General features: G+C 37.5%; 1 protein-coding gene across 3 annotated transcripts; it reads right to left on the bottom strand.

Moving 5' to 3' along the window:
• Positions 1 to 482: 482 nt before the first annotated feature.
• Positions 483 to 24,367, bottom strand: LOC117334622 (3-hydroxy-3-methylglutaryl-coenzyme A reductase-like). Of its 3 annotated transcripts, none has more exons than XR_004534202.1 (21): positions 24,258 to 24,367; positions 23,370 to 23,539; positions 22,916 to 23,027; positions 22,510 to 22,597; positions 21,733 to 21,923; positions 21,018 to 21,247; positions 17,555 to 17,706; positions 17,124 to 17,293; positions 15,090 to 15,328; positions 13,973 to 14,088; positions 12,772 to 12,850; positions 11,004 to 11,162; positions 10,134 to 10,219; positions 8,602 to 8,673; positions 6,596 to 6,701; positions 5,978 to 6,084; positions 5,461 to 5,665; positions 4,490 to 4,648; positions 4,101 to 4,252; positions 1,000 to 3,150; positions 483 to 879 (listed from the first exon to the last, which is right to left on the bottom strand). XR_004534202.1 is itself a non-coding variant. In XM_033894332.1 (21 exons), the coding sequence occupies exons 2-21, from the start codon at positions 23,526 to 23,528 to the stop codon at positions 2,754 to 2,756; spliced, it is 2,937 nt and encodes a 978-aa protein (XP_033750223.1). In that variant the 5' UTR covers positions 23,529 to 23,539; positions 24,258 to 24,367; the 3' UTR covers positions 483 to 2,753. The 3 variants fall into 3 exon arrangements, 2 of the variants coding, with proteins under 2 accessions (XP_033750223.1, XP_033750222.1); XM_033894332.1 differs by having other exon boundaries at positions 483 to 2,901; positions 2,944 to 3,150; XM_033894331.1 differs by having other exon boundaries at positions 483 to 3,150.
• Between the last annotated feature and the right edge of the window lie 659 nt (positions 24,368 to 25,026).

Below are 25,026 nucleotides of genomic sequence, written 5' to 3'. Positions count from 1 at the left end.
ATTTTCTCCGCCTTCCTATGTAGGTTCTCCTTGTTCCCTAGTTGTGCGTATTTGATATTGAGTCTGATGCAGAACATAAAATGGCAGCCATCATTGATTTTAGACAATTGAAAATTGCTACTGTTATTTCTTGAGAAGTATGCGTACTAAAAGTTTTTTTCTCTCAAACTTCACAGGTAGGTTCCAATTTGTTCTTAGTTGAGATGATTTGATTTGGAGTCTGATCCAGGCAACAAAATGGCAAACCGATAAAGTTTACTATTCCCATTTCTAATTCACTGAAGTTCTTCATGGATCTCTCTTAGATTTCATATGTAGGTTTCCCTTGTTATCAGATCATTAAAGTAGAGAATAGATCAGCCTTACAAAACAACCATTCAATGATGGGTGCCAAAATTTGTCTGGTATTTCGTTTCTTTTGTGAAAAAAAAATATATACCAAGACAATGTCATGTAAATTACTGGAAAATATAATAAAATAATATGATCCATTATTTATTACATGTAATTCAATTTGGTTGACACAGAATGCAAATAACTTTACACTGTACATGTAATAACTAAGAGTAACAATTTTAATGATTCTTAAACACTGACCATACAATGGCAATAATTTGAGTATATCTACGTATTCTATAATTTAAGCTTTATTTTCATATGTTGGATACTCCCAACTGATTTGGCAAAATAGGTACATAAAATAACTTTGGCAGGATATGTAGAAAATGCAAGGGTTACATATTCAAATTACCACTGAAAATAAGAAATCTATTTGTAAACTAGATTTAGAACATTTCCTAGTCCAATATGAAACAGACTGTTTGATGATTTGCATTCACTTCTTTTCTGACCAATCACAGTCCTATATTGAAAATTCACCTCTTTTCTGACCAATCACAGTCCTATATGCAACATTCACCTCTTTTCTAACCAATCGCATTCCTATATGCAACATTCACCTCTTTTCTGACCAATCATAGTCCTATATTGAACATTTACCTCTTTTCTGACCAATCACAGTCCTATATGCAACATTCACCTCTTTTCTGACCAATCACAGTCCTATATGCAACATTCACCTCTTTTCTAACCAATCGCATTCCTATATGCAACATTCACCTCTTTTCTGACCAATCATAGTCCTATATTGAACATTTACCTCTTTTCTGACCAATCACAGTCCTATATGCAACATTCACCTCTTTTCTAACCAATCACAGTCCTATATGCAACATCCACCTCTTTTCTAACCAATCACAGTCCTATATGCAACATTCACCTCTTTTCTAACCAATCACAGTCCTATATGCAACATTCACCTCTTTTCTGACCAATCACAGTCCTATATACAACATTCACCTCTTTTCTAACCAATCACAGTACTATATGCAACATTCACCTCTTTTCTGACCAATCACAGTCCTACATATATGTATATGCAACATTCACCTCTTTTTCCGAGCAACATTCATCTCTTTTCTAAACAATCGGTCCAATATACAACATTCACCTCCTTTCTGTCCAATCGCAGTCCTATATGCAATATTCACCTCTTTTCTGACCAATCACAGTCCTATATGCAACTTTCATCTCTTTTCTGACCAATCACAGTCCTAAATGCAACTTTCATCTCTTTTCTGATTAATCACAGTTCTATATGCAACATTTACCTCTTTTCTAACCAACCACAGTCCTATATATTGAACATTCACCTCTTTTCTGACTAATCAATGTCTTAAGCAACATTTACCTCTTTCCTGACCAACTACAGTCCAATATGCAACATTCATCTCTTTTCTGACCAATCGCAGAATATTTACACATGGTATAATCTGTTGTACAAATCTATATCAAAATAGCACAATTAAATAGTCAGCACTATATAGTTGAAAATACAAGATGTATTTCCCTGGGATAAATCTCTTTGTGCAATTTCACAGTATCACCTTCTCAACAACTGCTGTTAAAAATTATTGTAGTACCACAGTGAACTTGTTTATTTCCATGAAGACATGCTGACCAGAGAATGAAACAAGATATTGGGGTGGAACAATATACACCGGTCTGATGCTAATGTAACATTTAATGATTGGTCGGAGAGATCTGGACAAGATTGAAACGATAAAATGAATGAAGAATCAAACACTGTCAAATCAAAATGCTGCTCAGTTTAGTTTATTTGGTTTATTTTAATTTAACATCCTATTAATAGTCAGGGTCATTTAAGGACATGCCAGGGGAGATAGAGAAAAGACAGGGTACCCAGAGAAAAACCACCCGCCTTCAGTCAGTATCTGGCAACTGACCCAAAAGGGTTTCGAACTCGCAACCCAGAGGTGAAGGGCATGCGATCAAGTGTTGAGACACCTTAACCACTCGGCCACCGCTGCTCAGGAAATCACAACCTTGTTGATCATGGCTACAGTTTGAAACAGAAGGAAGATCTTCAGAACACAGTTAATGCTGGATGGAGAGCAATATTCAGGGACTAGTTAATGGAGGCGATACGGAACAACTGACACAAACTGATTAATCATAATTTAGTTTAAATAAAACTGTTACAGTAGTTGTTTACCACACTAGCAGTTTGATACTTGATAAATAAACAGGTACAATTACAATAATATACATTTTGACAGATAAAGCAGCACCTCCTGATGATGAAACAACCCTATTTCTTCAGCAAAGAAGACTTGGATTCACAATTTCTGTAATGACTAGTTAATGGAATGAAAAAGCTATGGTATAGGATGTCATGAGGCCTTCAGTATACATGTCCCTGGTTCTGACGTCCTGGTTGTATTTTCTGACACAGACGTCCCAGACCCCGACGTCCTGGCTGTAGTTTCTGACTCCGACGTCCCTGGTTCTGACGTCCTGGTTGTAGTTTCTGACCCCGACGTCCTGGCTGTAGTTTCTGACACAGACATCCCGGACCCCGATGTCCTGGCTGTAGTTTCTGACACAGACATCCCGGACCCCGACATCCTGGTTGTATTTTCTGACGTAGATGTCCCTGAGTGTGATATACATGTTTCAGGACTTTGTCGTGACCGACTAGTGTTGATAAGTTCAGTATTGTTACAGTCTATATTACAATCTTTAGATATACTTGTCCCACTGGTATCTGCTATTACATTCAATGTGGACCTGAAAAAATACAGCAAAATATTAGTGTCAAGTCTGATATAAAAGTGGCAGAAAATGTTTGAAAACAAAAACGAGGCATCACAAGTAATCAAATCTCCTCGCATGCCAAGTACACCCCCCAAAATATCCTACAATATGGCTATCTCCTTAGAGGTATTCTCATACTTGACTAATAATGTATTACCAAAATCTGTTCAAAAATAAAGTTGCTCGAAGGGATATGAAAAAAGAAAGAGAAGATTTCTTAAAATAGTAACAGTGGCTAAATCCTTTACCTTGGTATCCTGAAACACAAATGTGTTTAAGGTATTCTTACACTTGACCAATATATAAAATACTTGATCGAAATCCAGTTATAAATGAAATGGCCAGGGGACTAGCAAAAGATTTTCTATGATAAGTAATAGTGACCTTGTCTTTGACCTTGACACCCTGAACCACAAACTCATTAGTGGTATAAAAGTTTGTTAAAATCTGTTTAAAAGACATCCCCAATGTCTGATGTTTGATTAAAATTCTGAATGATGAAGTCCTCAAGTCTGCTGATGAAGACACACAGTGACCTTGACCTTAATATTGGCACCCTGAACATGAACTCTTTCAAATGATTCACACACTTAACTATTATATAAAGTTTTATCAAAATCTGTTCAGAAATGAAGTCACTAGAGTGCTGACAGATTTTTTATTAGCAGTAATGGTAACTTTGACCTTGGCACCTTGAAACATGAACTCATTTGAGGTATTCTCATACGGACATATAAATGAAACTTAAACAATATCTGTTTAAAATGAAGTCGCTAGAGCAATGATATAAAAGATTTTCGAACATGCATCCATCTATAAACAGCAGCTTCATTTTATAATAAAACTTTTCAGAATATGAAACTGTTTTGACTTTCTCAACTCCAAAACACTGTTTTGATAAGACAGGTGTTCAGTAAACATACCTATTGTGTCGGAGGTGACTTCTAACGAGATGTCCAGCAGCCAGGGCCGACATTAGCGACAGTTCTCCAGCGAGGACCGTAGCACACACAACTCTAGCTAGCTCACCAGCGCGATCTCCAGCCTTGCCCGCTGATCCTCGTAAACCTAGCATCTGGGGGAAAAAAAAGAAATGTATTTAAATGACCTGGCCTCGGTTTCACCAATGGACCTTACATGTAGTTATTTCTTTTCCTGTTACAGTGATGTCTGCGACCAGGACTGTTCCTGTTACAGTGATGTCTGTGACCAGGACTGTTCCTGTTACAGTGATGTCTGTGACCAGAGTTTAGTTGTGTATACACACATTGTACTTGAGAAGTTGACAAACCTTAAACTGTTGGTATATTACCTGGAGACACGCGCCTTGGGGAGGAAGTACGGTCCCACCTCCGATAGTGCCCACTTCTATAGACGGCATGGTACAGCTAATGTACAAGTCAGAACCATCAGGTCCAGTCGGCTCCATCAGTGTGATACAGTTGGAGCTTGTAGTGTTCTGGGCTGGGTCCTACAAAGGGAGCTCAACATTACAACAAAGAAAGGGAAACATCAAATCAGACAGGTGAATTATACAAACATGGCTAGTGTCTATCAATTACTGTAAATGGAAATTTACGCTAGGGAGAAATTTACCCTAGATACGCAAAAGGTCATTTGGCCAAAATAATTTCCCATACAGACATTATTTTGTGAGGTATGTGGTATTTAACAGGTGAAAAAGAAAAATTCACGGTAATAACCACTTGTATAGTGTACCCACCAAAATCGCAAAAATTAAATCCCCGTGGAAATAACCACGATTGCAGTACATAAAACCCTTCCTGTACTGACAAAATATCTGTGGATGGATTTATAAATCTAAATTAAATTTTCAGATTAATTATTTGATTAGGTGAATATAGATTAACTCTTGTTTTAAAAACTGATAATACAATGCTCCATAAAATTATAGTTTTATTTGAGCAAGAAGAAATGAACAGTGTTGATAATTTCTAACATAAAATGCAAATCCTAAACAGCTACTAGCCAAAAGAACTGATAAAAATACTGAGATCTTATAAATGTAGAGTATTGCATTACAAAAAGAGTATTTGAAAACATATTTATAAACATTATCAAATGATGCAGAAACAAAAACTACCCCCTAAACATAGAACAAACTTGGGGATATTGATGAAACTATTAATAAGTTGAAGATAATTTCCAAATACAGATGTTATCAGCTGTAGTCCCCAAAAATGTAGAGATTTATCCTATTCTGTAGTATTGATTCTGAAATTTTTACCCTACTTCTCACAACAAAGACAACAGTCCACTCACCTGCCCAGTAGCAATGAAGATGGCCGTGACCACATTAGCTGCGTGGGCGTTGAATCCCCCGATACTGCCAGCCATTGCAGACCCCATCAGGTTCTTACTGATGTTTAGGTCAACTAGTGCAGCCACACTCGTCTTCAGAACAGTTTTGACAATTTTCCCCGGGATCACAGCCTCCGAAACAACAGACTTCCCGCGTCCCTCCAACCTATAAAATAAAGTGAGAAGAGGCTTGACAAAGACATGATTTACCTTCAGGTGTGACCTTTGACCCATTAAGTGACGATCACCAAAATTAAATCGGATGTAAAAACTGATGTTATCATGAATGGTATGGACGTATATGTTGATGGGATAATAAAATATTTTATACACTTATAGAAATGGTCAAGTGTAGCCAGGATAACTTCTGACCCCTTACAGTAGACAGATGACCTCTAAAATTAAAATTAGATGTTACTAAACATATCGAAACATCATGTTAAGTCAGAATCTGTGATCTCCCTACAGTAATACTGACCAATTGACTGCAGAAGGTTTCTTATCAGTGCAGAAGTTTCCACTCAGACTTAAAATCTCCATGTCAGGAAACTGCTCCAATATAGTAGTTAAGGCTCTCTCTGATCCCTGTAACAATAGCAGGCTTTGTTATAACTATTCTATAACAGTTCTATGACATATATATTGGTTTCCATCGAGTGTCGGATTAGACAGTTTAAAATGACCAATATATTGGTTTCCACAGCGTGTCAGATTAGACAGTTTAATATGATCAATATATTTTATATTCCACAGGGTGTCAGATTAGACAGTTTAATAGGATGAATATATTGGTTTCCACACGGTGTCAGATTAAACAGTTTAATAGGACCAATATATTTTATATTCCACAGGGTGTCAGATTAGACAGTTTAATAGGATGAGTATATTGGTTTCCACAGGGTGTCAGATTAAACAGTTTAATATGATCAATATATTTTATATTCCACAGGGTGTCAGATTAGACAGTTTAATAGGATGAATATATTGGTTTCCACAGGGTGTCAGATTAAACAGTTTAATAGGACCAATATATTGGTTTCCATAGAATGTCAGTTCAGACAGATTTCATATATCATACTAGCATACAGTATCATACCTTGGATACCATATTCATCCCCATGGCGTCTCCTGTGGTTGCGACAAAACGAATGTACAAGTAGCGACTGGCTTGAACCACCTGTAGCTTCTTCAGTCTGGCGAATCTGTAACACACAGGTCAATCAGGTTTGTATGTTTATGATATAATATACAGCTTTTGTAAGACAGCTTGGTTTCGTTAGAAATGGAAGATACCATAAAATGAGAATACTGTTGGCTTCTTCACTTTAAATGTCTAGTAAACTGGCAAGGAAATGTAGTGGAATCATCAGCGACCAGGTAGCTCCATTGGTAGCGCAGCAGGCTAGTGTTTGGAGGTCCTGGGTTCGAACCCCGGTCTGGATGCACATTTTCCCACTCCTACTACAGAAATACCAAAATTTGGTCCAATACACACTGTACTAGCTAACTGTGTACACTACGACAAAACAAAAACAAGAGATCCCAGAGGGATCTTGGCGCCCACCATTGAATGATCTTTATAGGTTCCATGTCAGATTGATCTTTTCTCTACTTTTCCCTTCCTCTAAGTCTTACTAATCTGTGTAAATTCAGAAACAGCCCTCTAGTACTTTTCAAACAAGGGGAACCTATATATAAAATTTAAGATTTAGCGATAATGGCTGTCTGTTGTTTTCGGATTGGTCCCAAAATGCAACACCAGGGACCAAGGGGAACCTACATATGAAATTTGAGAAAGATCCCTTCAGTGCCTTCTGTAAAATAGCGATAACAAACTTCAATTGGACCTAAATACGAAAACTTGAGAAGGATCCCTTCAGTACTTTCTGAGAAATAGCGATAACAACCTTCAATTGTCAAAATCTAAGATGGCTGCCTGTCGGCCATGTTGTTTTCCGATAGGTCTCAAAATGTAATATACATAACAAGGCACCAAGGGGAACCTATATATGAAATTTGAGAAAGATCCCTTCAGTACTTTCTCAGAAATAGCGATAACAAATTTCAATTATCAAATTCCAAGATGGCTGCCTGTCGGCCATGTTGTTTTCCGATTGGTCTCAAAATGCAATATGCATAGCTAGGCACCAAGGGGAGCCTACATATGAAATTTGAGAAAGATCCCTTCAGTACTTTCTAAGAAGTAGCGATAACAAACTTCAATTATCAAAATCCAAGATGGCTCCTTATCGGCCATGTTGTTTTCCCGATTGGTCTCAAAATGCAATATGCATAACTAGGCACCAAGGGGAGCCTACATATGAAATTTGAGAAAGATCCCTTCAGTACTTTCTCAGAAATAGCGATAACAAACTTCAATTGTCAAAATCCAAGATGGCTGCCTGTCGGCCATGTTGTTTTTCCGATTGGTCTCAAAATGCAATATGCATAACTAGGCACCAAGGGGAGCCTACATATGAAATTTGAGAAAGACCCCTTCAGTACTTTCTCAGAAATAGCGATAACAAACTTCAATTGTCAAAATCCAAGATGGCTGCCTGTCGGCCATGTTGTTTTCCGATTGGTTTCAAAATGCAATATGCATAACTAGGCACCAAGGGGAGCCTACATATGAAATTTGAGAAAGATCCCTTCAGTACTTTCTCAGAAATAGCGATAACAAACTTCAATTGTCAAAATCCAAGATGGCTGCCTGTCGGCCATGTTGATTTCCGATTGGTCTCAAAATGCAATATGCATAACTAGGCACCAAGGGGAACCCACATATGAAATTTGAGAAAGATCCCTTCAGTACTTTCTGAGGATTAGCGATAACAAGAATTGTTTACGGACGGACGGAGGGACGGACGGACGGACGGAGGGACGGAGGGACGGACGGACGGACCACGGACCACGGACGCAGGGCGATTTGAATAGCCCACCATCTGATGATGGTGGGCTAACAACTGAAATCTTGTTGACTCCAACTGTAGACAAAGGAGAAAGATATGGAAGATTTGTCTGGGAAAATAGACAATGCTACCTCAATAGTTTACAGAAAGATTTTTATCATTACAGTATTCTTAATGATATTTGAATTACCTGCTTGTGTCATCAAAAGTCTCCTTCACTTTCTCAAAGTTATCAGTGTCTTCAAGCCACAGTTTCAGCTCGCTGTAACCAAACATAACAATATCATATTTTATCTCTTCTTAATATCAAAATACACAGAGTCCAACATTCAGATGCTTCTTAAAAAGGATTTTGGTGTTATGTGTTTCAGATATATCATGAAAAGTATAGAACACGCTCTTTCAATTAACATTGTTTTGGACCAATTGTGTAGCCTATATCCTATGTAACGACCATCGAAAATATCATATTATGGATACCCAATACTATCTATTTGGATTTTATCATTCAATCATTAGAACGTTCAAATCCATATCATCAACTCTCAAAATATTCTGATTTTATTATCTTTTCTTCAGAATTATTTGACATGCTTACATCTAGCTATGCTGTCAAACATGGCCTACAGGTCACCTCTATACAGTAAAACACGTTTGGTAAGAACACGCTTATAGCAATTTTATGGATATTGCAAACTGATTCCGATTTCCCAGCTAGTCTCCCTCTTACTTCTTTGTAATTCTATAATTATAATGCGAATTTCACATAGCAAAATATTGTCTATAACGAACCAATTTAGTGATCTCGTCAGCTGAAATTCCATGTTATTTTAACACAATAGTATGAACCCATCTTCTGAAGTCGGAAAAGTCATACCCTGGTGATCACGACCATGTCACCGAGGCGCCCGATCGCGAGGGCACATTTCAGGGTATATATTTGTATGGCTATTGAATTGTGTTTTCCATGACTTCTGAATAAAGTGAGTTGTTTTATCGATGTTTATGTCGAGTTGTTAATCCATTCTTAGATGTCTTAGTGTGTTCACAGTACATGTATGTTTCGCAATGGCTTTATCATCAAGCGACTGAGAGCTAGTGAAAACGAGGCTTCCGGGGTAAAGGTCACCACGAACGATTTCGTCAGTAATACTATGAAGATGACTGATGCAGATGTTGTAAAAGACGTTATGGATGTTTCGGACAGTGAAGACGAGGAGAAAATAGAGAGAGAGGAGGAACATTCCTTAATCAGTGGTTATTTACACGAGATAAGCCGTTTTCTGGAGTCTCAAAAAATGATACGTCAGATGCTTTTAGTACTTTGCACACATACTTGCCTTAAGCGAAAAGTTTCGGCAGAAAGTTACACCTGACTTAAAATAATTGCATCGCTTTTAATTTGTACTGGGCAATGCTTGTATTTGTATTTTAATATTTTCATACAGTGAAGTTTTTAGAAAAAAAAAAAATAAAATTTGTAATACACGTTGTACGAACTATCAATATAACAAACTGATTCAGTTAGTCCCCTGGGATTCGTTATAACCGTGTTTTACTGTATACAAGAGCCTGTCTATCACAGCCAACTGTTTCAGATCTCAATGTACCTTACTTACTCTACCTGTAAATGAACCTTAGCTAACAGGTAGTCTGCTTCCTAGTTTGATTCTTTATACTACCTGGTACTGCCCTGGTTATCTTATATACACTATAACTCACCTAGCCTTCCTGATGGACGGGAATCTGACAACAGGAGCTCGAGACATTCCGTCTCCCACCAAACAGCACTTTACACCACTACTTTGCTGGGGAAAAAAATTTGAAGTTTTTTTAAGAAATCTGTATGTCCAGAAGAGGTGTACATTCCCCATTACACTGATATACCAAGAAAGACAAGATTCATATGTAACATGTAAATATGAATGTCTCCGCTTCTGCATCATATAACTCAATATGTGGTATCTATTATATCAATTACCTGAAAGAAATTTAAAAGATATTTCTTCAATATTGATAGTGAGAAAGGTCAACCCCTAGGGGTTGACATTGTACAATTATCAACAAAGTTAAATTTATTCTAAACTGTAGGTGAAATTTAAAATTTGAAATGTGTGCAGGGATGGCCATGCATAGTTAACAGTGTACTCCAAGTTTTGGTAATAAAGTCAACCCCAAACTAAATGGAAAATGTAAACACAACTGTAATTAATTAACAAAGTCCAATAATAAACTTACAGTAAATTTTTGTTAAATTCTGAATCTGAAATGTGTGTTGGAAGAGTTATATATAGATACCAAGTATATTCCAAGTTATGACAGCTTATGCACTCAGAGAAAAGGTTAATTCAATGATGTAGAGCTAAACGGAAAACTTGAAGAACATAGCCCAATTATTTAACAAGTTGCATTTCACAGAAAATATTTGTTAAAATTCTTCATCACCCAATTCATTACATGTAACAAAGTGCAATTCACAGAATTTTGTTGTTGAAATTCTTTGTTTAAAATGCTCTGTTGTATGCCAGACAAAAAACATTCAATGTTACGATCTGTTAACATTGTGTGTCTGCAAATGTATAGTGTACTCACTGCTAATGCTCTACAGCCCCTGTTAGTGCTAGCTACCAGACAGCCTTCTGTAGTTGCCATGGGGACATGGTAATATTTGTCGTCAAGTAGAAGAGGCCCAGCCACACCAACTGGTATCGGCATGTAACCAATTACATTCTCACAGCATGCTCCATTCACCTGTAACATAAACATACATTCTATACGAAGGTAAATGTGGTAGTGTCATTCATGCAAGCAATTTGCATAAAATCATCATTATTATTCCTTGGAAGATACCAGTATGTTTCAGTAATTTCATTTAACATGCACTGACTTTGATCAGAACTAGGTTCTGGAATGATCAATATAAATGGTATCCAACTTTGATACTGGTATTTAATATTGAAAGATATCTTTGAACTGTTCATCAACACGCAAGCCATGAAAAATGTGAGTGGATTTTGCTGATCATCAAACTTTTATATCATAAGAAGAGATCTGCCCACCATTGAATGATCTTTACTTGTTCTAATCTTTTGATCTTTTATCTGCTTTTCCCTTCTTTCCTCTTTTTCTCTTAATATTCTGATAACAAGGTTAACCTTCATATGAAATCTAAGAAAGATCTAAAAAGAACTTTCAGAGAAATATAATAGATGATAAACTTAAACTGTCAAAATCCAAGATGGCTGTCTGTCAGCCATTTTATTTTCTTGATCAGATACAAAATTGAATTAACATCAGAGATCAAGAGGAACCTACAGATAAAGCTTAAGAAATATCCGTCTTGTACTTTTCATGAAATAGTGATAACTAAGTTCAATTCTCAAAATGCAATACAGCCACCTGTCGGCCATTTTGTTTCCCCGACCAAACTCAAAATTCAATGGGTACAAATGGGGACCAAGAGCAACCTATATGTGAAGTTTGAGAAATTTCCCTCCAGTCCTTTTCAAGAAATAGTGATAACAAACTTTCATCCTCAAAATCCGAGATGGTTGCCTGTTGGCCATTTTGTTTTCCCAATCAGAATCAAAACTGAATGAACACAACTATACAAAGATGGCTAAAAATATTAATGTTCTCTGGAAATGTGTCATGTCAAAACCACTATTCAGTTTAAAGATTGTTGCAAAGTCCAACATCCCCATTTCATATTACGTGTATAAGGTCAAAGGTCTGTGTATATCATAATAGACTTGAAAAAAAAAATCAATTCTGACTCCAAAGTTTAAAGTCTCTAAAATAAGAATTTCCATATCCTTAAAATCTACATGTAGTAGACACCATTACATCATATACTTGTAACATACAGACCAGGCAGGCTGTATATCTTACACAGAACAAGTTAAATAATCTTACAAAAGCAGCTTAATGAAAATGTCAAGTTTGTAGTTCAGGATTAAGTCCTTGCATCTGTAACATGTTCATAAGACTTTCTAAGATTGCAGAATTTTTTTTATGTATGTTTCATAGCGTCATACTTTGGTAATTTTTTAATGATCGTAAGTTGACATACCAATTCGTAATGATAATTAATGTATGATAAGTTATGTACTTTTTTATGTTTCGTAGAGTCATACTTTGGTAATTTTTGAATCTTAGGTTGACATACCAATTCATAATGATAATTGATGTACGGTAAGTGATGTATTTTTCTATTTTTCGTAGTGTCATACTTTGGTAATTTTTTAATCGTAAGTTGACATACCAATTCGTAATGATAATTGATGTACGGTAAGTTATGTATTTTTCTATTTTTCGTAGGGTTATACTTTGGTAATTTTTTAATCGTAAGTTGACATACCAATTCGTAATGATAATTGATGTACGGTAAGTTCTCCATGGCATCATTATTCTGTAGTTTTGTTGATATCATTCCTCTCCTGTCAACAAACAACAGTATTATCATTTTAAACTGTAGGACAAAGACTTAATACATATAATGTATAAACTTAATCAAACAAGAGGCCCATGGGGCCTGTATCGCTCACCTGGTTGAATTAGACCAAATGTCAAAATAATGTTCATATTCAATTTGTTTTATTTGTAAATCTCAAACAATGCTATATATGGTTATAGTGTAGGAATCCGAACTGCTTTAAAGATTAATGAAGTCCAGACTATCTAAGGTCTGAAAGTGCATTCATCACTTTATTACTAGTAGCAATTTAAAGGAATTACCTCTATTTCCCATATTGGGCCCCGCCCCTTTGGGGTCAGAGTCACCATTTATGCAAAATCTGTTCCTCTTCCCCTAATAATGTTTCTGACCAAATTTGGTTCAAATCCATTCATAACTATATGACTAGTGGCGATTTAAAGGAATTACCTCCATTTCCCCTATTGGGCCCCGTCCCTTTGGCCCCTCAGGGGTCAGAATCACCATTTATGCAAAATCTGTTCCCCTTCCCCCAAGGATGTTTCTGACCAAATTGGGTTCAAATCCATTCATAACTTTATGACTAGTAGCGATTTAAAGGAATTGCCTCAATTTCCCCTATTGGGCCCCGCCCCTCCGGCCCCTTGGGGGTCAGAGTCACCATTTATGCAAAATCTGATCCCCTTCTGCCAAGGATGTTTCTGAACAAATTTGGGCAAAATCCAATAAAATGTTTTTGACTAGTAGCGATTTGAAGTAAATGTTCAAGGATGACTGAAGGACGGACGACGGACGCCGCGCCATGACATAAGCTCACCAGGTGAGCTAAAAACTAATAAAAAATGCATTTTTCATTTGGAAAATTTTCATAAAATTCATAACCGAATTTTTGGCCTGGTAACTTATATGTTCAAATCACATTTTCCTTTTATGAATGTTACCACACTATAAAATCAGAAATAACATTTTAACTGTACTTAATATAACCATATACTATTTTCAAATGATACCAATGGATTTCCCATCATGGCTACTGACTTAGATCTAGATAAGATATGATATAACGTGATATAGAATTATCATTTTTATTTTTAGACAGATAAGGACAGACCACATATAAACTGACCTTATATTAACACCGCGTTCGTAGTCTCCAAGAGCTGTCTCTAGTTTGTAGCTCGGGATGTGCTTTTCTTCCACAAGACGACTAATTTCTTCATCTGTAAGTCCACTGGCACCTTCCTGTAATCAATGATTACAGGTACATCGTAATACATGAACTATTTTTATATTTTTTTTCAAGTAAAATAAGGATCAATGAATTTTACCTATGTTGTCTTTAAATATTAAAAATAAATTAATGTGTACTGTTAAAGTAACACATGTCCCCCACCTGTCGCCTCTAAAAAGAGTAATTTCAGTGACCTTGACCCCAAAACACTAAAACTCAAACTTGTCTGAGATATTATAGTCCTTTATCATTGTGTGAAGTTTGATTCGAACTCCTTCAAGGAATGAAGTCGTTCGACTGCTGACAAACTTTGGCGTTATCTTGTACATACATAGAAGATGGAAGGAGAGGAATCCTGTAGTCCCCCGGTTTCAGCAATAGGAGACTAATAAACACAACTACTGTTTTCTGCTATCTAGCGACAAAAAAAGTAATTCTGACCAAAAACACTGAACTTTGACCAATACAAACTATCTAGAAATCTATTTCTGTTAGCAGTCATTTAAGCATTGAACTGCTTTCAGTTGGAAGTTATGGGCTGATGAATGCCAACTGGACAAAGGCAAATTTAATGAAGCACACTATCGCTTCATGTTGAATTTGCCTTTGTCCAGTTGGCATTCATCAGCCCATAACTTCCAAATGAAAGCAGTTCAATGCTTATATTTACATTTGACAACGATAATAAAGACTTTATCCAGGAATTTTGCTCCGACGATGAATGAACAAATTATTATCGTCGGCCTATTCAACAGCCATCTTTCGTTATCGCCGACGTGAAAATTATGACATCACTAAGATAATGACGTCATAATAAAGATTTGGAAGTTATGGACTCTTAACCTTCAAGAAAGCTTGGTTAAGTTATATAGTGGGGCTGCAGTACAATGTAAATATAAAGATATCATGTAAACTTTGAGAGTTTTTATCTTTTAAAACCAAGACGCTTTGAATTACTAAGTTTTCTTGACCAGGCTATCAGTTCATGGATAAATCGTTTCACTTTACTAACATCTGACTTGAGAATATCCAAACATTCAGAAACAGGCCGTGGAGGTTGTATAGAGGGCAGTCTCTCCAGGGGCCGATAACCAAACTCCAACAGTTCTGTCTGGGTTTCTCTACTCTCCTTTGTGTCAGTTTCCTCATCGGAACTCTCATCTTCATCACCAAGAGTAAATGTTGTTGTCTTCTGAGAAACATCTGTAACTTCTAGAACAGGCTCTGCAGAAGGTGCTGGTATTTCTGGAACTGAGAATTAAATCAATATTGTATAGTCTGTCAAGAAAGCTTGTGTGACAAAATTAGTATTACTTACTGGTCTCTACACCGAAAATATAAACTTCAGACACATGAATCCTAACAGCAAGCTTTAAGTCTAGTTAAAGATTTTATATTTAAAATATTTGTAATTAATTGGTACTGTCTAGGTTCTTTGTATATTGTATGCATTTTATTGTGTTTGAAAGTTCAGGGTGTTTCATATATTGTGATAACTTGTGTCTGATAGCTGTTGGCCTATTGTTTGAAGATTTATTCTATATTATAGATATCGGTTTCTGTCGATGGTAATTTAAATATACTCGGTATGGCTTGATTGATCATTAACAGTTCATTAATACATACAAAGCAGCCGATATTGCTGGCTATATAGTGATAATAAAATCGCCATGATTTCCCTCTTCTTGATTGGCAATGAGGTTTAGCCTGCTTAGCGATGTCTGCCATTGCGTTAGATTTACAGGTTGTTTTGGAACTTTCAGAACATTCAAGGACTGTATGTACAAATCCAGCACACCCAAGGGAACTTTCTCAGTACTGACTCAGTGTAAAATACCTTTGCATATTCTGATATTCATAAAAAGTTAATAAACCATACTTATAATTACTTATTAAGTACAGTCCATTAAAAAAAGTTATGGAGTAAGTGTGTGCTCTGAGTAAACGAGAATGTAAGACAATCTAGATATGGTTTTGGTTAGATAGAGGTCAGGAGGATGTTGATTGGAGAATATCTGGTATGGGTGCTGACTGTCAATCTAGGAAGTGTTAATTTTGGTTACTGAATATGGGCTGAATGTTGGGTGCTGAACATAATGTGTGCTGAAATTTAAATCAAAATGATTTATATGTAGAGATATATATAATCTGTAATATAACTATACTGAATAAAAGCATTTAGAAAGAAAAATTAAACCATACTTATAATTACTTATTAATTACAGTCCATTAAATTAAAGTTATGGATTATTCATGAAAGCAGTAAATGGTTCATTTTGACATTAATTATTTTGACAACATGCACATACTTGCATATTGAAACCCTTCCAGCAATGTGCCTGTTAAATCCTTGTTCCATTACAAATAAATACATGTGGGCATTGTCACTATTTGTGTATTCAATTTTAAAAGAACTCTGGTTAGGATATATATAATACCAAGAAGGACTGAAATAAGAAAATGTTGAAGGTCAATTTTTCATTAATAATTTTCAGAATTGTTTATAGGTTTTTCAAAACTGAAGAGATGAATCAGATGTACCGTGTACAAGATGGTAGGTAAATGTTGACCTGTTAAGTTTGTGGAATCTGTTCTCGGATTGTTTAATGTCAAAAGCTCTGGTCATTTAACAATGGCCTCCTGTGTGCGTGTGTGCACGTGAGAATCGAGTGTGTGTAGTGAATGTGTGCATGTTTTGGGAGGCTTGAGATTGCGCGGAACTGATTACGACTTTATAGTGCTATCTCAATGAATCATACTGCCAAAGACACCCAGCAACACACCCCACCCGGTCACATTATACGGACATCAGTACGCAGAATCTCATATGGTATGGCCCTGAATGATGTAGATGGGAAAAGTAAATATTGACTATTTAAGGTATCAGAACTGGGGATCTGATTCAGATGTCGGTAAGTTTGGGGACTGGAAACTTGACCGAGGTAGAGGAATATTTACCTGGTAAGTCTGTGGAACTGGAGATCTGAATCAGATGTCGGTAAGATTGTGGGACTGGAAACTTGACCGAAGGTAGAGGAATATTTACCTGGTAAGTCTGTGGAACTGGAGATCTGACGGATTCTGGCCCCGGAGCGTGTACAGGACGGACAAAGTCTGCAGGGCACATCCACATCGTCATCAAAGAACATGTATTTAGCAGTGAGGAAAACTGCCAACACTAGTGTCACCATCAGGTCAGCATTTACAGTCAACTGTCTGTAACACACAAATATCAAATATATAACTAGCTCGATCTGCCATGTCATACGGCCATGTCATAAAATCACTTCATTCAACCCATTCAACATCCAGCCACTTCACTTCATTCAACCCATTCGACATTCAGCCATTTCACTTCATTCAACCCATTCAACATCATTCAACCCATTTGACATCCAGCCATTTCACTTCATTCAACCCATTTGACATCCAGCCATTTTCAGTGTATACATGATGACAGTAAACAGAGTTACTTACCTTTGTACGTGATATAGCCAGAAGTTCATGTCTGGAGTCAGCTCGTTATTCTCCGACATCTGACTAGTGGCCATGATGCTGCCAAAGCCTTCTACTTTCTTCGACTCTTTGCCTAGACGACTGTGTATGTGAACCATCACCAGACCTGCAGACTGTTCAAGGGAATCATACAGTATATAGAACAGGTACATCTCTAAATCAGAAAATCTTAACTGGACTAAAATGATCCATGGACAGGCTACTAGTATAAGATTTAGATAATACCACACACAGTTATTTTGGTTTCAATCAATAATAATATTTTTTGGTATCATGATTTTGACTCACTGCGTGACTCAAGTAACATACCAGCAATTACCATGATGAGTTTGACTCGCTGTGTAACTGGGTTTGACTCACTGTGTGACTGGGTTGGGGTATTTACCATGATGAGTTTGACTCGCTGTGTAACTGGGTTTGACTCACTGTGTGACTGGGTATGACTCACTGTGTAACTGGGTTTGACTCATTGTGTTCACTGTGTGACTGGGTTTGACTCACTGTGTAACTGGGTTTGACTTGCTGTGTAACTGGGTTTGACTCACTGTGTGACTGGGTATGACTCACTGTGTAACTGGGTTTGACTCATTGTGTTCACTGTGTGACTGGGTTTGACTCACTGTGTGACTGGGTTTGACTTGCTGTGTGACTGGGTTGGGGTATTTACCATGATTAGTTTGACTCACAGTGTGACTGGGTTTGACTCACTGTGTGACTGGGTTTGACTCGCTGTGTGACTGGGTTGGGGTATTTATCATGATGAGTTTTACTCACTGTGTGACTGGGTTTGGCTCACTGTGTGACTGGGTTTGACTCGCTGTGTGACTGGGTTTGACTCGCTGTGTGCCTGGGTTTGACTCATTGTGTGCCTGGGTTGACTCGCTGTGGGACTGGGTTTGACTCACTGTGTGACTGGGTTTGACTCACTGTGTGACTGGGTTTGACTCACGATGATGAGTTTGACTATCTGTGTGACTAGGTTTGACTCACTGTGTGACTGGGTTGGGGGTATTTACCATGATGAGTTTGACTCACTGTGTGACTGGGTTTGACTCATTGTGTGCCTGGGTTGACTCACTGTGTGACTGGGTTTGACTCACTGTGTGACTGGGTTTGAATCACTGTGTGACTGGGTTTGAATTACTGTGTGACTGGGTTGGGGTATTTACGATGATGTGTTTGACTATCTGTGTGACTAGGTTTGACTCACTGTGTGACTGGGTTTGACTCACTGTGAGACTGGGTTTGACTCACTGTGTGACTGGGTTTGACTCACTGTTTGACTGGGTTTGAATTACTGTGTGACTGGGTTGGGGTATTTACGATGATGAGTTTGACTATCTGTGTGACTAGGTTTGACTCACTGTGTGACTGGGTTTGACTCGCTGTGTGACTGGGTTGGGGGTATTTACCATGATGAGTTTGACTCACTGTGTGGCTGGGTTTGACTCACTGTGTGACTGGGTTTGACTCACTGTGTGACTGGGTTTGACTCACTGTGTGACTGGGTTTGACTCACTGTGTGACTGGGTTTGACTTGCTGTGTGACTGGGTTGGGGGTATTTACCATGATTAGTTTGGCTCACTGTGTGACTGGGTTTGACTCACTGTGTGACTGGGTTGGGGGTATTTACCATGATGAGTTTGACTCACTGTGTGACTGGGTTTGACTCGCTGTGTGACTGGGTTGGGGTATTTACCATGATGAGTTTGACTCACTGTGTGACTGGGTTTGACTTGCTGTGTGACTGGGTTGGGGGTATTTACCATGATGAGTTTGACTCACTGTGTGACTGGGTTTGACTCACTGTGTGACTGGGTTGGGGTATTTACCATGATTAGTTTGACTCACTGTGTGACTGGGTTTGACTCACTGTGTGACTGGGTTGGGGGTATTTACCATGATGAGTTTGACTCACTGTGTGACTAGGTTTGACTCACTGTGTGACTGGGTTGGGGGTATTTACCATGATTAGTTTGGCTCACTGTGTGACTGGGTTTGGCTCACTGTGTGACTGGGTTTGACTCCTTGTGTTCAGTGTGTGACTGGGTTTGACTTACTGTGTAACTGGGTTGGGGTATTTACCATGATGAGGTTGACTCACTGTGTGACTGGGTTTGACTCACTGTGTGACTGGGTTGGGGGTATTTACCATGATGAGTTTGACTCACTGTGTGACTGGGTTTGACTCATTGTGTGACTGGGTTTGACTCATTGTGTGACTGGGTTGGGGTATTTACCATGATGAGTTTGACTCACTGTGTGACTGGGTTTGACTCATTGTGTGACTGGGTTTGACTCATTGTGTGACTGGGTTGGGGTATTTACCATGATGAGTTTGACTCACTGTGTGACTGGGTTTGACTCACTGTGTGACTGGGTTTGACTCATTGTGTGACTGGGTTGGGGTATTTACCATGATGAGTTTGACTCACTGTGTGACTGGGTTTGACTCACTGTGTGACTGGGTTGGGGTATTTACCATGATTAGTTTGACTCACTGTGTGACTGGGTTTGACTCACTGTGTGACTGGGTTGGGGGTATTTACCATGATGAGTTTGACTCACTGTGTGACTAGGTTTGACTCACTGTGTGACTGGGTTGGGGGGTATTTACCATGATTAGTTTGGCTCACTGTGTGACTGGGTTTGGCTCACTGTGTGACTGGGTTTGACTCCTTGTGTTCAGTGTGTGACTGGGTTTGACTTACTGTGTAACTGGGTTGGGGTATTTACCATGATGAGGTTGACTCACTGTGTGACTGGGTTTGACTCACTGTGTGACTGGGTTGGGGGTATTTACCATGATGAGTTTGACTCACTGTGTGACTGGGTTTGACTCATTGTGTGACTGGGTTTGACTCATTGTGTGACTGGGTTGGGGTATTTACCATGATGAGTTTGACTCACTGTGTGACTGGGTTTGACTCATTGTGTGACTGGGTTTGACTCATTGTGTGACTGGGTTGGGGTATTTACCATGATGAGTTTGACTCACTGTGTGACTGGGTTTGACTCACTGTGTGACTGGGTTTGACTCATTGTGTGACTGGGTTGGGGTATTTACCATGATGAGTTTGACTCACTGTGTGACTGGGTTGGGGGTATTTACCATGATGAGTTTGACTCGCTGTGTGACTGGGTTTGACTCACTGTGTGACTGGGTATGACTCACTGTGTGACTGGGTTTGACTCACTGTGTGACTGGGTTGGGGTATTTACCATGATGAGTTTGACTCACTGTGTGACTGGGTTTGACTCACTGTGTGACTGGGTTGGGGGTATTTACCATGATGAGTTTGACTCACTGTGTGACTGGGTTGGGGGTATTTACCATGATGAGTTTGACTCACTGTGTGACTGGGTTTGACTCACTGTGTGACTGGGTTTGACTCACTGTGTGACTGGGTTGGGGGTATTTACCATGATGAGTTTGACTCGCTGTGTGACTGGGTTAGGAGTTTTCTCCTTCTCCTCAGCCTCTAACAACTTGGCGAGTTGTTGTAGGTGTCGGAGAGGCTTGCCATGGTTCCTCTCACGTGTCACATCTAGAACAAGAGCCAGACATGCTGGGTAGAATGTCAGGAACACGAGGAGGTTAGCCAGCACCGACAGACACCCAAAGTAAGCCATCAACTCCAGCTGCTGAACACCTGTCAAGAAACATACTCATTGATACGAGTGATACGATATACAATGTTATATACTCATTGATACGAGTGATACGATATACAATGTTATATACTCATTGATACGAGTGATACGATATACAATGTTATATACTCATCTCTATTTTAAAGAATTTGAGGAATTATTTGATTAAATGGAATTTCATACTGCAGCTATAACTTGCTTCCTTCCATTAGTCCAAACCTAATTTTTATCTATACAAGGCATACAAGTTTATACCCAGTATTAATCAAGGCAACTTGAAACGAAATATTCGCAGTTTCACACGTAGATTTTCAACATAACAGTGGTATTATCTCCCAAACAAGAAAACTTACTTCACCGACCATTTCAACATAACAGTGGTATCACCTCCCAAACAAGAAAACTTACTTTGCCGACCATTTCAACATAACAGTGGTATCACCTCCCAAACAAGAAAACTTACTTTGCCGACCAGTCTCCTTACCTGATAAAGTACCAACACCTATAACTAACATCTCCACTATAGCATCCAGTGTTATTGACGGGCCTAGATCACCCATCCCTGTGGCAATATTCTTCTGTACCTCTTCCTGACTGGTAGAACCCACAGCGAACCGGGCTAAGGCACATGCCTTAGAGAGGTCAACCAGCAGAAGGAAAAGTGGCAGTGCCTCACTAGAACAAAAATTCATAATTTCTTTTCAAAATATGGTAGATATGAAAATCTCTAATAAATTTTGCGTAAGTTTTAAAAGATTTTTCAGGGAATAGTCAATTCACTGTCTAGAATAGATATAGGGTGATATTTTAGTTTAAGTGATGTTATAGAAGTTAAGTTGTAAATACAGTGTAATTGAGGTGATGTTTCAGAAGTTGTAATTTCAGTTTATTCAAAATTGAGGTAAAGTTTTAGAAGTTAAGTTGTAATTACAGTGTAATTGAGGTGATGTTTTAGAAGTTAAGTTGGAATTACGGTGTAATTGAGGTGATGTTTTAGAAGTTAAAATGTAATAACGATGTAATTTAGGTGATGTTTTAGAAGTTAAGTTGTAATTATGGTGTTATTCATGTGATGTTTTAGGGGTTAAGTTGTAATTACGGTGTAATTTAGGTGATGTTTTAGTGTTGGTGTAAAAATACTGAAATATATATGCTTACACATGTATTCATGGTGAGGAAGCTTTATTGTAATGAATATTAATCTCTTTCTGATTTACTCTCTAATTATATAAAATATAATTATATAATAAGATAACTATACCTTAGACCAGTGAGATCCTTCTTGAATATCTTGATGACAGCTACACTAAATATGAAACTGGAGAAGAGTGTGAAAACTCCAGACACACCTGCAACAGAAACCTGCACATTGAAGTTTGCTGAATTTTTAAGTTCACCATACAAAACCTGAATAATTATATGAGTGAATCAGTGATTCACTTATTTGGTTCCATATATATGCATACATGTAACATAAGTACCTAATATATTCTTCTCAGTCCCTAACAAGCAGAAATGATACAGATGTTATCAATGTGTTATAGCCTACAAAAAACATTTGTAATAGATACAACAGTTTACACGTCAATTGCCAGCTTGTTTGAATACATATGATATAAATCTTCATTTAAAATGCAAAGGTTTACGAAACAACATCTTTGACTTACCTAATAGATAATGGGATCCCAGTCTCCTCAGACTCCGAAACTGTAGGTAAACATAGACCACTGCCAGACATCTGGCTATGGATACTATTATTACATCCAAGCTTTCTGTTTCCTGCAAACAAAATGTTAAACTTAAAACATAACACATTTTATTAAGTTAATACAATCAATGAGAAAAAGTATTGAAATGAATGTTGACCATTCATAATACATAACTATATTGACATCAGGGCTTTTTCTCACTGGTTTGGGATGGGCCTTAACTTGTTGTCTCATTTTCGGAAGAAGATTGGTGAATTTGGAAAGAGTTTTTCATGAGTAAACTGCAAATTTTGGGATTTCGGCTTTAAAAAGAAATAATTCCAATTGGGAATGGGGCCCATCAACAGTCCCAAAAAGCCCTCAGAAAAATCGTTGGACCTTGATAACCACAACATCAGTGTAGATTTATTACCTGACTCTGAGGAGACACATGCAGGATATCCCCAATAGCCAACATGCTCATGGAAACCAAACACACTGTGACTGTCAAAGTGCCAATAATAACTTCCAATGGGTGGCTGGCACACAAATACCCATGGCCTCGGAAATACTGTCCAAACATATCTTCCATCTTCTCCTCAGCTGTATGAATGACAAAAAGAGGAATAAAATTAAGTATTTCTCATCTGATTATCAAAACTGTCTACTCCAAAAAAGTTCACTTTCATATTTTGCTTGTTTTTTTTTTGTTTTTTTTTAGTTGAACTAAATGTAAGGGGGTATTTTTAATTTATAGTCTCGGATGAAAAAAAGTGTATTTAGATCTATAGAACTCAAAATATCCCAACTTCCCAAGTGTACTTTAAGTCTTAATGACTGATGTTGCGAGACGGAACAGTACAATAAGTATTACGAACATGTAGTTAGAACATTGTAAACATGTAGGATACATCATTGGTCACAGGATCCCAAATCTATATCGTACTTAGCTTTCTGTGGGCCGATTTGCCGGTGTAACGTTCTGTATATAATATACATCATGTACATTGAACAGTGATCATGAATATCTGGGGAGAATTATGTAACACATATAGGCTGGTAACTGGGTTCGCTAACTACATGAGCCAACTAAGTGTTAACACTGTAAGTGTGATGTAATTGTAGGCCTATTAGGTCTATAACAATCAACAGAAGCAGTTGCATAAGCCAACCCCAAATCCTGAGGTCAAATATACAGTACCGATACATAAATGAGACATGTATATTGATTAAGACATGTACACTATTTTCTGAGTGATATACACTAAATATACAAATCATATCGTAATAAAACATTTCAGAAATACGTGATCATGCTTACCTTAACATTATGTGTCTTTTGTCGAGTCTCTATGTACTAAAAACTGGCAGAAATGCTATATTTAACATAGTTTGTTGTTACTAAAAATATCCAAGGAAATGTCACTTCCGTATCCGGATGTACTCACAGGAATCCAGTTTGACGGTAGTTTCGTATCCGGATGTACTCACAGGAATCCAGTTTGACGGTAGTTTCGTACATAAGTTTTTACGCGGGAATACAAACGAAGTATGTAATGTCCGTTCAATGTTAGACACTATGGAACATGTATTCAATCATTGAATTAAGGTACAATTCAATTAAAGATAGATTCAATTCAATTGAAGATACTGTAGGCACAATTCTATTAAAGATAGCTTAAAATAAGACTAATTGAACATATCTTCATTGATGTGAACCTAACATTGTTATATTCAATTACGAACAAATAGGGAAAAGGACGAATTAAAGATAGGTTCAATTGAATTAAAGATAGGTGCAATTGACATAAAGATAGGTCCAATTGAATTGAAGATAGTTTTAATTTAATTAGAGATATGTTGTATTTGAAGATAGGTTTAATTCAATTAGAGATAGGTTCAATTCAATTAGAGAAAATAAAGATAGGTACAAATAATTGGACCGATCTTCGATTGAATTGAACCTATCTTCGATTAAATTGAACCTATCTTCAGTTAATTTAACCTATCTTCAAATAATTGAAGAGAGGTTCAAGTAATTGAATATATGTTAATTTGGCGTTCCATAAGACACGGATGTGATTTTAAAC

This window comes from Pecten maximus, chromosome 9 (assembly GCF_902652985.1).
Source record: "Pecten maximus chromosome 9, xPecMax1.1, whole genome shotgun sequence".
Taxonomy (NCBI): Eukaryota; Metazoa; Mollusca; class Bivalvia; order Pectinida; family Pectinidae; genus Pecten; species Pecten maximus.
Note: the sequence above shows the minus strand (reverse complement) of the source record. Positions and strands in the feature narration are given on the sequence as shown.

Coding starts and splice junctions, on each gene's coding strand:
- LOC117334622 (XM_033894331.1), bottom strand. CDS start 23,528: ATGGAAGATATGTTTGGACAGTATTTCCGAGGCCATGGGTATTTGTGT. Junction 17,707..21,017: donor AGCGAGTCAAACTCATCATG/GTAAATACCCCC, acceptor TCCCTTGAACAG/TCTGCAGGTCTGGTGATGGT. Junction 5,666..5,977: donor AAACCTTCTGCAGTCAATTG/GTCAGTATTACT, acceptor TTTATTTTATAG/GTTGGAGGGACGCGGGAAGT.